The 16762-nt window shown below is 43.5% G+C and overlaps 1 protein-coding gene across 1 annotated transcript in view; it reads right to left on the reverse strand.

Annotated features, from left to right (window-relative positions):
• The window catches only part of LOC137322152 (tudor domain-containing protein 6-like), a 29372-nt gene extending 12949 nt beyond the window's left edge, over positions 1-16423 (reverse strand). The window contains exons 1-2 of the mRNA XM_067985266.1: positions 9590-16423; positions 4374-4484 (exon numbers count right to left, since the gene is read on the reverse strand). Coding sequence (XP_067841367.1) covers positions 4374-4484; positions 9590-16292 — 6814 coding nt within the window. The 5' untranslated portion in view covers positions 16293-16423. The remainder of the gene's footprint in view (positions 1-4373; positions 4485-9589) is intronic.
• Positions 16424-16762: the final 339 nt, after the last annotated feature.

Consider the following 16762-nt stretch of genomic DNA (forward strand, 5'->3'; position numbering starts at 1 on the left):
GGAACATCCAGTCTTTCCCCTTGTTCAAATACCATACTATGTCCACATTAAACAGGATATAGTTCTACAAACAAAAGCAAAATACTGCAGATGCTGGAAATCTGAAATAAACACAAAATGCTGTTAACACTTAGCAGGTAACGCAGCATCTATGGAGAGAAACAGGTTATCGACCTGCAATGTTAAAGATTTAACTTCCATTTCTGATAGTTAACAGTTTTATAAGCAAGAAGAGCTAGTGAAAAAGGGGGAGGAAAGAACAATGGGCAAGGTCTGATTTGGGGAGGGCAGGAGTGATTAAATGTCAAATGGGATGATGGTGCAAGGCAAAGTGGGGGGGGGGGGGTGGATGTAAGGCAAAAGGATATAGTTCTATCTGTACTTGGGAGGCAGTCTCCTTAAATCATCTCCTCTATTCAGTTTCTTCCAATTAGAGCAGACAAGCAGCTTTCAAATGCATTTTTAAGTACTAATAGTTCCATTTTTAACAAGCCAGAGAACAGAATACTGCACTATATTCTTTAAGGGCACAGTATTCAAGATTCGAGTCAGTGGGAAACTGCTGACATCAGAAATATCCAACAGGACGGTCTTCCAAACAGTTCAAAGTCTCTACTGAACTTGGAACGAACGTCAGACCTTAGGAAGACACGCAACAGAAAACAGCACAAGTATGCGTCCAGTGACCATCACAAGGGAAAAGTTTTCCACATCAAATTTTAGAGTTTGGGGGGAAAAAAAGGGGAACACATGACAATTTAAATTTTGACATGCTAATGATAGAACTGGTAAGCATGAAAGAAAGTTGCTGCATTTTGCTGAGTCCATGGCAAGTGTAGAAGATGCTAGGGTGCAGGATTTGAGAAAGCAATGGGGATGCTTGAGCTGAGCAGTTGACAAACCTCTTCAAATTTGTGCATCTTGTTGGAAATAAATCTTGTATTTGAACAACCAAAACTAAACTTCCAACTCAAATCTGTCCTGCTCACAGCCAAATCAGTTGCATATAGAAGTACGTGCGGCTTTGTTACAGATGTACTTACTAAAAACTGAGAACAAGCATAAGGATTTGTTCAGCTGCAAAGCAACCTGTCCAAGAGTTTAAGTTCTACATTCCCCAACTCTCAAGTAAGACATTTCTGAAGTGCCTATAAGTGCTCTCAACCATTTTTTTGAGGTGGCAGCAGCAGAGATGACTACAGTAAAACCCAAGTCACATACTACATTATTCATTCCCAACTAGGGTGTGGAATGCAGTATGGTTGACAACATGGTGTGAATTCTTCAAATGTTAATTGAAGAAGTTTTGGCAAAGAAACTTTTGATTAACTTATTGTAGCAATTTCTATGCTGGGACCAAGGGCTCTCTAACTGGGACTATAAGTGCACAGCACAAAGATAACCGCACGAGATGCAGTACATAGAATGCTGAAGGGAGGAGTTTCACACTTTGTCTGCTAGTATTGTGGCATTCAGTACCAATGTGTATTTATCTTGAATGTTTTCCCAGTGGCATCAGACAAGACAGATGGCAAGAGGTGTGTTGACTATGGATGTCAAACAGGAAAAACCGACTTAGTATTGAGATAACATTCCTTCACTTTTTCTACTGGTTTGAGTTATAGCATAAGGTGCACAGAAAGTCAATTTGTTTCTGGACATAATCAGCTTGTTGCAGTTGAAAACAAGACACCACTGGGGGAAGCACTGAGGGTAGCAAGGGCCCAGAACGTACTCTGGGTGGGGGACTTCAACGTCCATCACCAAGAGTGGCTCGGTAAAACCACTACTGACCGAGCTGGCCAAGTCCTCAAGGACATAGCTGCCAGATTGGGCCTGAGCGAACCAACACGAGGGGACCTCGTCCTCACCAATCTACCTGTTCACGATAGTATTGTTAGGAGTGATCACCGCACTGTCCTCATGGAGACGAAGTCCCATCTGCGCACTGAGGACACCATCCAATGTGTTGTGTGGCGCTATCACCATGCTAAATTGGATAGATTCAGAACAAATCTAGCAGCTCAAAACTGGACATCCATGAGGCGCTGTGAGCCATCAGCAGCAGAATTGTATTCCAGCACAATCTAACCTCATGGCCTGGCATATTCCTCACTACCATTACCAACAAGCTAGGGGATCAACCATGGTTCAATGAGGAGCGTAGAAGAGCATGCCAGGAGCAGCACCAGGCATACCTAAAAATGAGGTGCCAACCCAGTGAAGCTACAACTTAAGACTACATGCATGCTAAACAGCAGAAGCAACATGCTATAGACATAGACAGAGCTAAGCGATTCCACAACCAACGGATCAGATCAAAGCTCTGCAGTCCTGCCACGTCCAGTCGTGAATGGCGGTAGACAATTAAACAACTAACGGGAGGAGGAGGCTCTGTTAACATCCCCATCCTCAATGATGGCGGAGTCCAGCACGTGAGTGCAAAAGACAAGGCTGAAGAGTTTGCAACCATCTTCAGCCAGAAGTGCCGAGTGGATGATCCATCTCGGCCTCCTCCCGATATCCCCACCATCACAGAAGCCAGTCTTCAGCCAATCTTCAGCCAATTCGATTCACTCCACATGATAAAGAAACGGCTGAGTGCACTGGATACAGCTAAGGCTGTGGGCCCCGACAACATTCCAGCTGTAGCGCTGAAGACTTGTGCTCCAGAACTAGCTGCGCCTCTAGTCAAGCTGTTCCAGTACAGCTACAACACTGGCATCTACCCGACAATGTGGAAAATTGCCCAGGTATGTCCTGTCCACAAAAAGCAGGACAAATCCAATCCGGCCAATTACCGCCCTATCAGTCTACTCGCATTCAACAACAAAGTGATGGACGGTGTCATCGACAGTGCTATCAAACGGCACTTACTCACCAATGCTCAGTTTGGGTTCTGCCAGGACCACACTGCTCCAGACCTCATTACAGCCTTGGTCCAAACATGGACAAAAGAGCTGAATTCCAGGAGGTGAGGAGAGAGTGCCTGCCCTTGACATCAAGGCAGCATTTGACCGTGTGTGGCACCAAGGAGCTCTAGTAAAATTGAAGTCAATGGGAATTAGGGGGAAAACTCTCCAGTGGCTGGAGTCATACAGAGCACAAAGGAAGATGGTAGTGGTTGTTGGAGGCCAATCATCTCAGCCCCAGGATAGTGCTGCAGGAGTTCCTCAGGGCAGTGTTCTAGGCCCAACCATCTTCAGCTGCTTCATCAATGACCTTCCCTCCATCATAAGGTCAGAAATGGGGATGTTCGCTGATTATTGCAGTGCTCAGTTCCATTCGTAACCCCTCAGATAATGAAGCAGTCCATGCCCGCATGCAGCAAGACCTGGACAACATCCAGGGTTGGGCTGATAAGTGGCAAGTAACATTCACACCAGACAAGTGCCAGGCAATGACCATCTCCAAGAGACCATCTCCCCTTGACATTCAAAGGCATTACCATTGCCAAATCCCCCATCAACATCCTGGGGGTCACCATTGACCAGAAACTTAACTGGACCAGCCATATGGATGCTGTGGCTACAAGAGCAGGTCAGAGGCTGGGTATTCTGCAGCGAGTGACCCACCTCCTGACTCCCCAAAGCCTTTCCACCATCTACAAGGCACAAGTCAGGAGTGTGATGGAATACTCTCCACTTGCCTCGATGAGTGCAGCTCCAACAACGCTCAAGGAGCTCCAGGATAAAGCAGCCTGCTTGATTAGCGCCCCATCCATCAACCTAAACATTCACTCCCTTCACCGATGCACCGTGGCTGCAGTGTGTACCATCCACAGGATGCACTGCAGCAATTCGCCAAGGGTTCTTCGACTACACCTCCCAAACCCGCGACCTCTACCACCTAGAAGGACAAGAGCAGCAGGCACATGGGAACAGCACCACCTCCACGTTCCCCTCCAAGTCACACACCATCCCGACTTGGAAATATATCGCCGTTCCTTCATCGTCACTGGGTCAAAATCCTGGAACTCCCTTCCTAACAGCATTGTGGGAGAACCTTCACCACACAGACTGCAGCGGCTCACCACCACCTTCTCAAGGGCAATTAGGGATGGGCAATAAATGCTGGCCTTGCCAGCGACACCCACATCCCATGAATGAATAAAAAAAGTCACTTAAAGCTAGATATTAAATGTTCCTTACTATAGTAAGTTGCATGATAACAAATGTCAACATAATATTGAACAAAGCAGCACAAAAAAAAAAGGCATGGACTGCAGATAGCAATTCAGTTAAGCCAAATAGGAGATAAGTAATCCCACTCGAGATTCTTAAATAAACTTTATCTTTGGAATTCTTTGGTCAATAACTTAAGTTTACTTCCATAGTTTTGTGGCAGATGCCAAGAATAATATTAACATCTACCTTTAGTCATAACATCACTAAAAGTTGCAGCACAAGGAAGAATTTTGTTTTCATCCTCTAACGGGCAGATATTCAATGTAGCAGTCCCTTCAGGATTCTCATTAGTTGTAGCTATGGAGCAAGTAAAAAAAGTTAACAAGAAGCATCTAAAAGTATTATACAGCATAAAATGAGTACAGAATAACAAATTTACAGACCAAACTGGTAATAAGCACGACAACTCAAAAATTGTGCAATAGAATGCCACTAATCTATATTGGTCAGGATCAAACAGTTCAAACTAGAGATTCTCTCAGGTTAATAATTCATTGTTTAGAATTTGAAATTTTAAAAACACTTAGTTCCAAAGGAAAATAAACTGGAGGAACATAAACAACCATTGAAGTTTTAGGTTAGATGGAAGAACCACTTTTTAAATACAGCAGGGCTTCTTGAATGGCAGAAGCAGGCTGTGAAGGCATTTAACAGCAGTGGACTGAGGCACAAAACCTGTGGTTGTGGGGGAAGCCAGTAGACTCTAGATCAGATACAATTTTTTTGGGGTGAGGGTCTGATAGAAATTAAACATTTTTCACACAATGGCCTGATAATCTCATGCAATAATTGTATATATTTAACTTGCTCAAGAAGGAAAATACTATTACAAAAAGGAGAGCAGAAAGTACAGCAAGAGAAGTGCAACTACTTATTTTGATTATTGCTACATTATATCCAGATAGGCAGAGCAGAAACAAAATAAAAAGGTTCTAGGTTGGCACACCTTGATGTCCCACAGTTACTATATCTTTGTTTTATACCTATCTTACACAAATATCTCCTGCTGCTGGTAAACAAAAGCATGGCTCAAGATTTGTACCGTGTAACTGTTAGTGATGGCTACAAGCAAGGAAAAAGGGAGGACAGAAATATAGGAAAAGGAGGAATTGGAAAATAAAGGACAAGAGGGAAAAAAAAAGAAAATCAAAGGGCAAACAAATTAAAAAAGGACTTAAAAATCAACAAACTGAGGGCAATTTTAAAGATCAGTTGTGAACTTAATTTACCAAAATGTAATTCAGATTTATAAGTACAGATCTTTTATCCGATTGAATGGGGTGGAGAAAAGGGGAGGAAAATGTTGAGTTATGAAAATTGTATTGACGTTATAAACAAAGGGCTGAGGTAGTATATCATCTAGATACCTGCAAGATTGCTAAATGAATCTTATCTGAATATGATTGGGGACCCATGAGATACTGAATTACAGCTTAAAATTAGCAATGGGAGTTTCCATTTCCATATCACTTATAAAAAGAGCAGAGCAGCAGCTCAGAATGCATTCTGCTCCTCCAGTGCTGTGATATTTAAACAGCAACTTTCCCACTCCAGTCCTAGCTCCCCATTACTGACTTTTTTTGCTGTCCCAGCAAAAATGCAAATGTCGCTTTTCTAGAGCTAAAATAACAGTCCTAGGCTGTGGTCTAGTGTTACTTTATGAATTCTAAAATTAGGAAAAGGAGCTAGGGCTTTATATTACCCCCACCCACTGCGAAGGGGCTCAAAAAAAAATGGAAGTTTTACTAGAGGACAGGAAGATGGAAGTGTGTTAACATTATTCAAAAAGAGTGATAGACAATTAGTCTAACATCTGTAGTGGAGAAAATTATGGTCCAAGTCCAAATTAGCTAAAGACTTTCGCAGACAGTTTCTACTTTGCTTGAAATAAGACACCTGCAAATTCACACCCCTCATAAGGCAGCAACAGAATTCACAAGACAAGATGGGGAAGAAAGCTGTATCAGAGGCAGCATGACCAAAGTCTCCTGCAGCTTGTTTAGAATTTAGCATCCCCTTTTAGAATTTAACATTGCAAAGATAAAGGTAAAAGTTAATTGCACCATACCAGCTAAGAAAGTTTTTCAACTAACACCAGATGGTAGTAGCATCAATAACAGAGCAATTGATGGGTGCCTAAAACTAAAAAAGGAACTGTCACGTAGCTTGCAATCGTAAACAGGCATCCCACGTTGGGCATACTGCCTTAGCCGGTACTCAAATTAAATACTTTTTAGAACTTTTGGAATATAATTATGCAACAGTTGATTTAATTTCTGGATATCACCCACACAAATTAACCAAGAAATAGTGAAAGCATCATGTAAATGCTGCTACTTTCACTTAACTTTTGTAGAACTTGTATGCTCCAGATTTGGAAATGATAATTGTTAACTTTTGAAAATTTCAGTTGGAACTGACCAGATCGCAATAAAACTTATCTTTAAAGGCAGGTGCCACTGCAATTAGGGAGTTGAGCACCTCAATTGCAGCTTTTACTATGTGGCTAGAATTAACACAGGCCCATGACAATTCTCACTAGACCCTTTAAATTTCAGATGATTTTCCCCACCCCCCACTCTGATATACCAAAACTTGCAGCCAGCATTCTAATATACCACAGCTTCATATGATCTAAACTATTCCTTCCATAACCAATTTGCAGCACAGAAAGAAGCTATTTGTCCCATCATGCCTGCATTGGCTCTGTGCATGAACTACCCACTTAGTCCCATTCCTCTGCTGCCTTTTCCTCTTATGTTTCTCTTCTCTTCCCCCCCCCCCCCCAAGATATTTATCCATTTCCCCATCAAAAGTAATTATGGATTCTGATTTTACCACTTTCCAGTAGAGTATTCCATGTTTAATAACCTTCCACATAAAAGAAATCCTAACCTAGCCCCATGTTCTTTTGGCGATGGTCTTAAATTTATGGCCTCTAGTTATCAACTCACCTACCAATGGAAAAAAAGTTTTTCACAATTTACCTCATCAAAACCCTGAATTCTGAACAATCCATTAGATCTCTGCCTCTTAACAGCCTGTTTCTCTAGGCTTTACACGTAACCAATGCCTCTCATCCTTGGCATCACCTTAATAAATCTCATCTGCACCCTCTTCATAGCCTTCGTAAAGTAGGGACCCAAAACTAGACAATGTTCTAACTTCGACCTCCAACCAATGATTTGTTTAGCACTATTTCTGCTTTTGTACTTAATGCCTCTTATACAATCCAAGATCCCATATAAACAGCTTTAAAGTTTTACTAGTGTATAGGTGCTCTCATTCTTACTCCCAAAATATCATTGATAATGCCCATGTAAACTACAGATTAAAAAAAGCAGAAAAAAGCTTCCCTATTCCAAGATAAGCCAGAAAGACCACCAGAAAAGTCAATCCAGCTTCATTCTTCACCCTGACTTGTTACGTTCCAGAAATATGTTCTTGATAATAATTGCAACCACAAAATATTTGATTTACAACTTCTTTGCCACTTAAATTAGGGGTGGCTTAATGGGCCACTTAGTTTATTAAAGCCCCATGAGCTACATGTAAAACAATTGCAATATAAAAACATTGGACTGAAGGAATATCAGTGATGGAACTAGAATTAGGAATAATCACATAGGGTGGATTCTGGCTGATTAAATTATAATTTAAGTCGGCTAAACAAAGCCTAATTTTCAATTCCATTTATAATTTATCCGCGAGCCTAGACAAATCCATTCTATTTGTTGCTGGTTCGCTCTGTTTGAATTTCATGGGCTGAGAGATAGTTTTGCCTCATTGGTGGATAAATCCTAAATCAGATTCAAATCTATTAGCATATAAAGCCACAGATGCTAATCAATGAGAATATTGATTTAAACTTTATAACGAGGCCTGAAAACTTCCAAGACAAAAAAAAAATCCATGTTGCTTACCAGCAAACATTTATTTTAGAACTCCCTTTAGGGAATGATGCATGAAGCTTCAATTAGCATTCATGAGCTCACTAGAACTGAATTGAAAGTTGGGGGGGGGCGGGGGGAAAGACAGAAAAAAAACAAAATTGCTCTGAGTACTATATAGCACGCTAGAGTACAAGTTTAATTATCCAAGAATCCACTGAGTCAGAGATCCATTGGATGTCAGGTGAGTGTTTGAGTGCTATAGTTAAAAACAAAAAGCATTACATTTTTTAATTAAGAAACATATGGCTACATAGAACCAGAAAAGACAGTTGAGGTCCACTTTGCCAATTCCATAATGTGTTTTTTTTTAAAATTTAAATTATAATCACCTTTAATTGCTTCATTCTCCAAAAACATCCAGCTACTTCTTGAATTTAGCAACGCTATCTGTATCTACAGGTTATCAGCTACGCACATTTATTACCCTCTGAAGTAGGTTAAATCCAAAGTGTCTGTTCATCTTCCTTCTAAACTAAGTCTGAAGAGCCTAAGCTTAAATCAAGCTGTTGAAACACTTACATCTTTGCTTACTGATATTGAACTATGTAACATGGAGGGAGGTATTAAATACATTAAACTCAATTAGTAAAAAAGTTTAATGTACAGTGGAACCTTTATTATCTACCAGATTTTTCTTTAGGCGGGGGTTAAAAATCAGTTCCACTGCCGAAAGACAATTCATTATTCAGTTTGTTATTTTTGTAGAAACCTCACTTTTATTGCTGTCTTACACCATGAACCACAAATATCCTGGCTGCAAGTTACTACCAGTCTGAGTTTTCCTAGATTCAGAAGCTCCATTAAATCACCAGGAATGTGGATCCCCTTCAGACCAACTCAGGGAGCTAATCTTGAGCCAGTAGTTTTGAAGGTCAGGCATCTTCAGATATGCCCTTATTTCCACCAATCTAAAGCACTAGCTAGTATGGAGAATTACTCCTTGATGCACACAAGTTGCCCCTACAACATAAATCAAGGCAATCGGTAAGATCCAAAATAGCAAGTCTCCAAGTACCCAAAAACATTACAAGAAATATTTCTCCTATACTATATACTTCCTGAGGCATAGGAGTACCGTATACTTTTCTTCTCTGAAGATTTAATGAATTATAACTATGCAAATACATTTGAGCATCTGTTATGGTACATATAACATTTTGTCTAACTGATCTAGGTTCAGGAGGTACCCAACTGTTTTGTCTGTGCACTGGTACAGGGTAAATATTTACAGCAGCATGAACTGGCTGTGCAAACATTTTTTCCCCCTCACATTAAAACTCAATTTCATGAGACACCACCCATGGATCAGACTTCAAGAGCAATATAGTCTGTATTACAGATCAAGTCATGGATTATACCACAGAATTACACAAAGAAAAGCTAGCCATATAACTTGTGTGGCAGATCTTTGGAAATTGGTTAAAATCTTAACATTAAGTTCTTACCCACCTGTCTCAAATTGTTCCTCGGTTTCACTGCTATTCACCTGGGCTTCTGACGAGTTTTGATCTTCATAGTAGTCATCATCGTCATGGGAGATGAGAATGCGGGTCATAGAATCATCACCAATTTCCTCTGTAAAAGGCTGATCATGTTGGCATTTAAAAATCTCTTCATACAGATCAATAGTCTGCACAGAACCCTGCAAATGTTCGCTTGCTTTATGTGTCCCTTGTTCCAAGAACAGTGCTTCATTTTTAAGATCTGCATCTTCAGCCTGGCTGTTTGAAGAGTATTGATCCATACAAGTCTGTATTGTAGGTATTCCTTCATCTGGGCCTGAAGGCACAGCCTCTTCAAAGTTGCCAACCACAGTCTCAATAGTGTCTTCAGTGGGAATTGAAGACAAAACAAGTTCATGGATCTTTGAAGTATTTAGCATTTGAACTTCATTATCTGTACTATCCTCTACTGGAGACAGCTCAATACTCTGAAGATTAATTATGCATTCACTATTCTCTTCTGAAATATATGCGGCTGGACTTTTAAGATGCACTTCTTCCTCATCGTCACTTTGTGTAAATGACACAAAGTTTTCTGCATTTGGCACGTCAGAACACATTATGTTCGAAGTTGTAGCCTGCACCAATAGTTTATCTTCTGGATTTAAGCCACCAGGGCTAGACTGCACAGGAGTTAACTGACCAGTGCATAATGAATCTTCAACACATATCTGACTGCTTTCTTCATATTCATCAGTATGTGGATTCCACAAGTGTCTCACTATATCATTGATTATACCACCAATATACTTAATTTGAACATACAATAAAGATGGTGTACTGCTGTTTCCACATTCATTTTCTACCACAGTGACTTTTAACAACTGATCTGAAAGATGAAGGAGAGCATCCACAGCACCATCTTTCCAAGAACCTTTCGACAAATCATATCCTGAAAGGCAACATGGAAAAGACTGGGTAGGAATCTTTAGTAGCTCTTTGGGTAGCTTTTTAACTTGCTCTATTTTAACATCATCTTCATTCCCATAGTCAACATACTGCAGAGAAAGTATGCTTCCATTTATTTTTTTTACTTCAGCTCTGTACCACTGTTCATCTTCACAATATTTACAAAAACAGCTGTCACCAACTGAAATGTTGGATAGTAATTCTCTATTGGTATTACCAAGTGCTCCTACTTCTTGCATTCTTTTAGATAGCATTTGAATTTCAGGGGTGGAATACTGACACCAAAAATAGCTAGGACTTTCTGCTGCAGTGATATAGCCTTCAATGGCTTGTCCCACTAAAGGAATTTTCCTTATGTATCGTCCATAACTGGCTGTGTCAGATACATTCAGTTTCTCAACACCAAATCCTGAAGCAGTTAGTCTGTTTCTGACTACATTATCCAAGTTCTCATATATAGCCACTTCTAGTATATTTGCCTCAGAAACACTAATAACTTTTACAGTTACAGTTTTGTGCAAAACCAAAGTTTCAAAGAGTTCAATGGCATTTTCAGACCAGTTATTTCCATCAATTGGAAACAAGCCATGCAGCTTACATTCATAAGTTAGTGTAAATGCAGGTGTGACTTCTTTCATATCTTCACTGTTTACTTCTTCCTTAATGCCCTCCTTCAGAAAAAGCACCTCAACAACTCCATTACAAACTTGCACAACTTCACATGTAGCCCAGTTATTATAGGCTTTACTTTTCACCATAAATAGGTCACCAGCCTTAGGTGTCAAATCATCTTTGGACTGTAAATCATGGCAGTCATCTTTAGTTTTCTCAAGTGATTCAATAAAAAATCCATCACCTGTAGTCTTAAACTGACACCAAAACTGCTGGGGAGACTTTACTTCGAAGACATATGCATTGAACTTTGAAGCAGGCCTTACATCAATTACAGGATATTCAGTTGGTTGCTGAGAATATTGTGTACCTCTTCTAAACACAAAGCCATTCAACAAGTCAGCTATTGATCCCTGGCCATCATATAGATGAACCTCCCACAGTTGCCCACACTGTTGTATAAATTCACATGTTATTCCAGTTTTATTTGTTCTTTTTATGAATTCAGATATAGCTTCCTCACTACTTTCTCGGACACGTGTCTCCTGAAATCCTGTAAGAAAACATGGTATGCTGAGTCGCTGGACTTCCAAGAACTCTTTAGAAAGAGGAAAGATTTTTGATGCATCTACTGTTGCAGTATTACCATAATCTATATATTCCACAGAAACAAAATCATTGCAAATTTGAGTTACAACAGCTCTGTATTGAGAGCCATCTTCAGGAAATTCTGCACAGACTACATCACCTATCTGAAAGCTTCCAACTTTTTTATCATTTGCATTACATGCATTCAATTTTTCTTCCATTGCAATTACTTTATCTTCATTTTGGGGAAGCTGAACAAAAAACTGTGATGGACTGATGACGTGTGAAACAGATACCTCACTTTTAAATCCAGGCTTCAATGCTATCAGAGGGATGACAGTCACCTTAGGCCAAGGCTTAGTTAAGTAACTAGTGTTTTTTTTACTAATGTTTTCAACGCAACTGCCATCAAATTTGTGGTCTGCGATTTCCACACTAGACTTTACATCTGAAGATTCTTTTGTATTCTTTGTACATATTTTGTTGGGAACACATTTCTTCAGCCCAGCCTCTTCTGTCTGCAAAATGAACTCTGTTCTATTCTTCCATCTGTCCTGCTTGCAAGTAGATCCAGTTACCTTCTCAGTTTCACGACTATCACCTTGGTCCTCAACTATTCGCCTTTTGAGAGGCAATGGCTCATGGTCACTCTTTGCCATGTAAGGAGAGCACGACTTTTCATTTTTGTTTTTTTGCCTTGCTGCATTTCCATTTGTTTTTATTTCACTGGTACTCTGCAAGCATAGCTGCTCTTTAATCTTTGCATTAATTTGCATGTTTCCATCATATATTTCAACAATTAATTTTCCATCAGTCTCTTTTGCTACTACTACAGCTTTTAAAGGCTTATCCATCACAGCTTTTTTAAACCAGATAATAATGTCAAGGGATAAATCAACTGGTATATCCGACAACCCACACTTAATTGCTTGCATGGGTAAGAATTTAACATCTTTTGCACTGTTGGGTATAGGAAGTAAGTCATCTTTATCAATGTCTAGTTTGTTGCCATAGTCCACGAAAGAGACCCGAATTCGATCTTGTATGGGCCACGCCAAAGCACGATACCACCGGTTATCAGTATATTTTGCAAGACAGATGGGGTCTACACCCTGTGAAAAATTATAGCCTTGCATTTTAGATGACAATTTATTAACTTTGTCTGCAAGTTTATCTAGAATACCCAAGTTTCTACCAAGTAGACAGTAGAATTTAGTTGGGCTTGCAACATGACTCACATACATTTCTTCTTCACTACCAATTTTCACATCATGAGTTGAATAGTAATAAGTATAAAGGCTTACAGATGGGGCAAGAATACTTGGTGATCCTACAAATTTGGCTAAGCCTCGCTCAATAAGTAACTGGCAAGCACTCTGAAAAGGTGTGTTCAAATCCACAACATTACACAGCCCTTTGCCATCCACAACAGTCAACGCATACACTGTGCATTTGAGCTCCATGTACAAGCTTAAGGCATTATCAATAAATTCCTGGAATGCAGCAATTGAATCTTCATTCCACATGAATGGATCAGGACCCATGGGTTGAATTATGTTATAAAGACTGCACCTAAATGCCTGACCTTTGAAAAGAAGAAACTCTGGTCTTATTGCACGTAGGTCACTTAAAGGCACACGCTCTCTATTTCCATAATCAATGTACAGCACATCCACTTCCATTACAATCACTTTTCCAAGGGTCAATGCCCTGTACCACTTTCCATCTTCAGAGTACTTTACAACGCAAGCAGGTTGACCAGGCTGAAAATGATCTTCATGCGTGTTATAATATTCCTGCATTTTACTCATTAATATCTTCAATTCATGTGTGTTTTTAGTCATTTGGCACCAAAAGTCACCAGGTTCATCAATGTAAGAAACTTGTACATCCACTGTGCTTCCCACTTTAAGATATTCTTGTTTATAGGGAGACTCTGTAATTATTGGTTCCATCATTTCTGTTCTAGCATTACCTTCAAATTCTCCGTGACCCAAAAGTAACGCGGTTAGAGAATCACTCGAGCCCACTGCTGGTGTACTACAGTATTCTGTAAATGGTTTAACTTTTTCAGGAGTCATTGGTCTTTGCTCTAATTTGTTTTTTTTGCTTCTGCCATATGTGAGTGCAATTTCTTCAGATGAATGTGAAACATGTGAATGGCCCAATAAATCCAAACTCTTCGAATTGAAATTTGAGACTTTAACTTCTTTGCGATCAGCATAACCTGCCTGCAAGATTAACTTGTTCACACTGGGCTCGCCCTCATCTTCCACATCTAGCAGTTCAATCAAGTATTTGTCCATTTCCTTCTCTAAAACGTGAACTACAAGATGTTTTTCAAACACTGCCTTTTCAAAATACGCAATAGCTTCTCTATTCCAAGTCCCCTCTTTGGGAGCGAGGTCGGCAAGGCAGCACTTCACTGCTAAAGCGGGAAGTTTTCTGTACTCTGGAAGTAAGGCCTTAACATCATGCCAGTCCACTACTTCCATGTTTCCGTAATCAATGAAAAACACCCTGAATTGGCCATCAAGAATCTCAGTAATAACAGCCCTATAAAATAAGTTATCAGCCTTGAACTTAGCACAACATAACAAACCGGGTTCGGGCTTCTTCACTAATCCTTCATTTCGGCCCAAATTTCCATACTTTTTGGCAATGCTGTTCATGAGTTTTTCAAACTCGCTGGCCGTCTCCATGGTGCGGATCCAAAACTCTGAAGGATCTTTCACAAATTCAACCAGGACATCGTAAAACGCGTTCATTTTCAGATTCGCGTTCTTAAGCAGAGAGATGCGTTCCTTGGCTTTTGAGACCCCTTCGATCCTCTTGTCCCCAATTAGATAGTCGCCACCGCACTGAAGTGCGTTCAGTTTCTGGCAGTCCCCCTTCACTCGGCTCTCCTCGCAATACCCAGAGACCAGACCCTCCGCTTGGGCGCTGAAAGCCGCGTTGATGGTGGAGCCGTCTTCCTGGTACAAGGTGACGTAGTAGACGTTCTCCACCGAGTTGTAGAACTCCACCTTGGCCTGCAGCACCTTGCGCAGGATCAGCGACTTGAGCAGCTCGACGTGCCGCGCCGACCAGCCCCGGCCGTAGTCGGAGGCGTCGCGCAGCGCGAACGGGTAGGTGACGACGGGCATCTTGAAGTAGCCGGGGCTGAGCTTGCGGACGACGCGCGCCGGCACCACCTCCTTGTCGCCGTAGTCCACGTAGAAGACCTCGAGCACGCCGTCCGACAGCGTCTGCTGGATGAGCGCGCGGTACCAGCGGCCGTCGGCGCTCTTGGCGGCGCAGGGGGAGCCGAGCTTGCGGGGCCCGTCGGCCGCGCGGTGGCTGCTGCTGCTGTCGTAGTAGCGGTGCATGCTGTCGTGCAGCCGCTCCAGCTCGGGGCAGTGGCACCTCAGCTGGCAGAAGAAGCGGTCCGGGTAGCGCACGTGGGTCACCCTCACCGTCACCGTCTCGTCCACTTGCAGCAGCGGGTAGAAGTAGTTGAGGCTGTAGCCCGCCTCGCCGGGCGGGAGGGGCGGGAGCGGCAGCGGCGGGGGAGGCGGAGGCGGGAGGAGGAGGAGCGGGGGAAGCGGCATCGCCAACGTGGCCGCCTCGGACCCGGACCCGGCGCCGCCCCCGCCCCCGCCCCCGACCCCGCCCGGCACCACCACCACCACCGACGACGACGACGACGAAGACGACGACAACAGGCGCTCCTTCCTGAAAGAGGCGCAGGGCCGGGAGGTGGACATCTCCACCAGCAGCCGGAAGGCGCTCCTGTCGATGGCCCTGGCCAGGCCCAGCTCGCACAGCTGCCGCGACACCCTCGCCACGTCCACCAGCACCAGGCGGTTGGGCAGCACGGCCTCGATCTGGGCGTCCAGCGTGCGCCCCTGCAGGGCGCGGAAGAAGGACAGCGCCCCCGGCGGCCAGGAGGCCGGCCCGCCCGCCCGCGGCGGCGGCTTACCCCCGTCCTCCCCGTCCTCTTGATCCTTCTCTTCCTCCCCATCCTCCTCGTCCTCCTCCGGGATGGTGGTGGTGGTGGTGGTGGTGACGGCGGCGGTGGTCCCGGCCCCGGCCGACGGCACCAGGTTGGCCAGGATGCAACACACCACCTCGGGCGGCAGCTGGAAGAACTCCTTCTTACCTCGGTCCAGGCTGCGGGCTCGGACCGGCAGCGCCCGCCCTTCGTCCAGGGTGAAGACGGTGTAATCGTCGCCGACGCGGCTCAACACCCGGGCCCGGTGCCACTCGTCGCTCATCTCCACCAGACATCGCTCGTTGGTCTCCAGGGGAGGTGCCGGCACGCTGCGTCCGACCCCGGCCCCGGCGGCGGCGGCGGCTCCTCCTCCTCCCCCCCCGAGCCGGGCGCTCTTCGCCCAGCTCTGTATCTCGCTGTGCAGCCTCTGGTACTCGGGTTGCCTTTCCCGCTGCTGGAAGCGGCCCCACAGCCTCACCAGCACGGAGCCCGGCCGAGGAGGGTCCACCCGGGTCACCCGGAAAGCAAGGCAGACGCCCGTGGGCGGCAACCCGGCGGTCGAGCACATGGCGATGCGACCGCGATGCACGGCTCCTTCTGCCGTCTCGTTAATGTTTTGATTCACAAACAGCCAGCCCCATTCACGAGCCGGAGGCCGTTGGCGTTTGAATTCGATTGGAACGTTTCCATGCAGGGAGCGGACAAACGGGGAGCGTTTTTAAAAGTGGCGGCAGAACACGTGGCCGTTAAACATCCCTTTTTTATGGAGGGGCGTCACTGCGCATGCGCTGGGTGGTGGAGTCCATTTTCAATCGGGAGGGAGGGGTGAGAGTTGGCTGTCGGGGAACGAATTTTTGTTTGGTTGCCGGATTTAATTTTCTTCCACTGTTATATATTTTTGCTGATACGAAGTGAGTAGCGAAGAGTTAGTAGGTCTATGGTTTCCGTGCGCGGGTCTGTGAAGGCCTGAGAATTCGCAGATTGGAACAGCCGACTCCAGCGATCGGCCGTGGTACGATCCCGAGGATACCACGTGCT

Source organism: Heptranchias perlo, chromosome 5, assembly GCF_035084215.1.
Source record: "Heptranchias perlo isolate sHepPer1 chromosome 5, sHepPer1.hap1, whole genome shotgun sequence".
NCBI lineage: Eukaryota > Metazoa > Chordata > Chondrichthyes > Hexanchiformes > Hexanchidae > Heptranchias > Heptranchias perlo.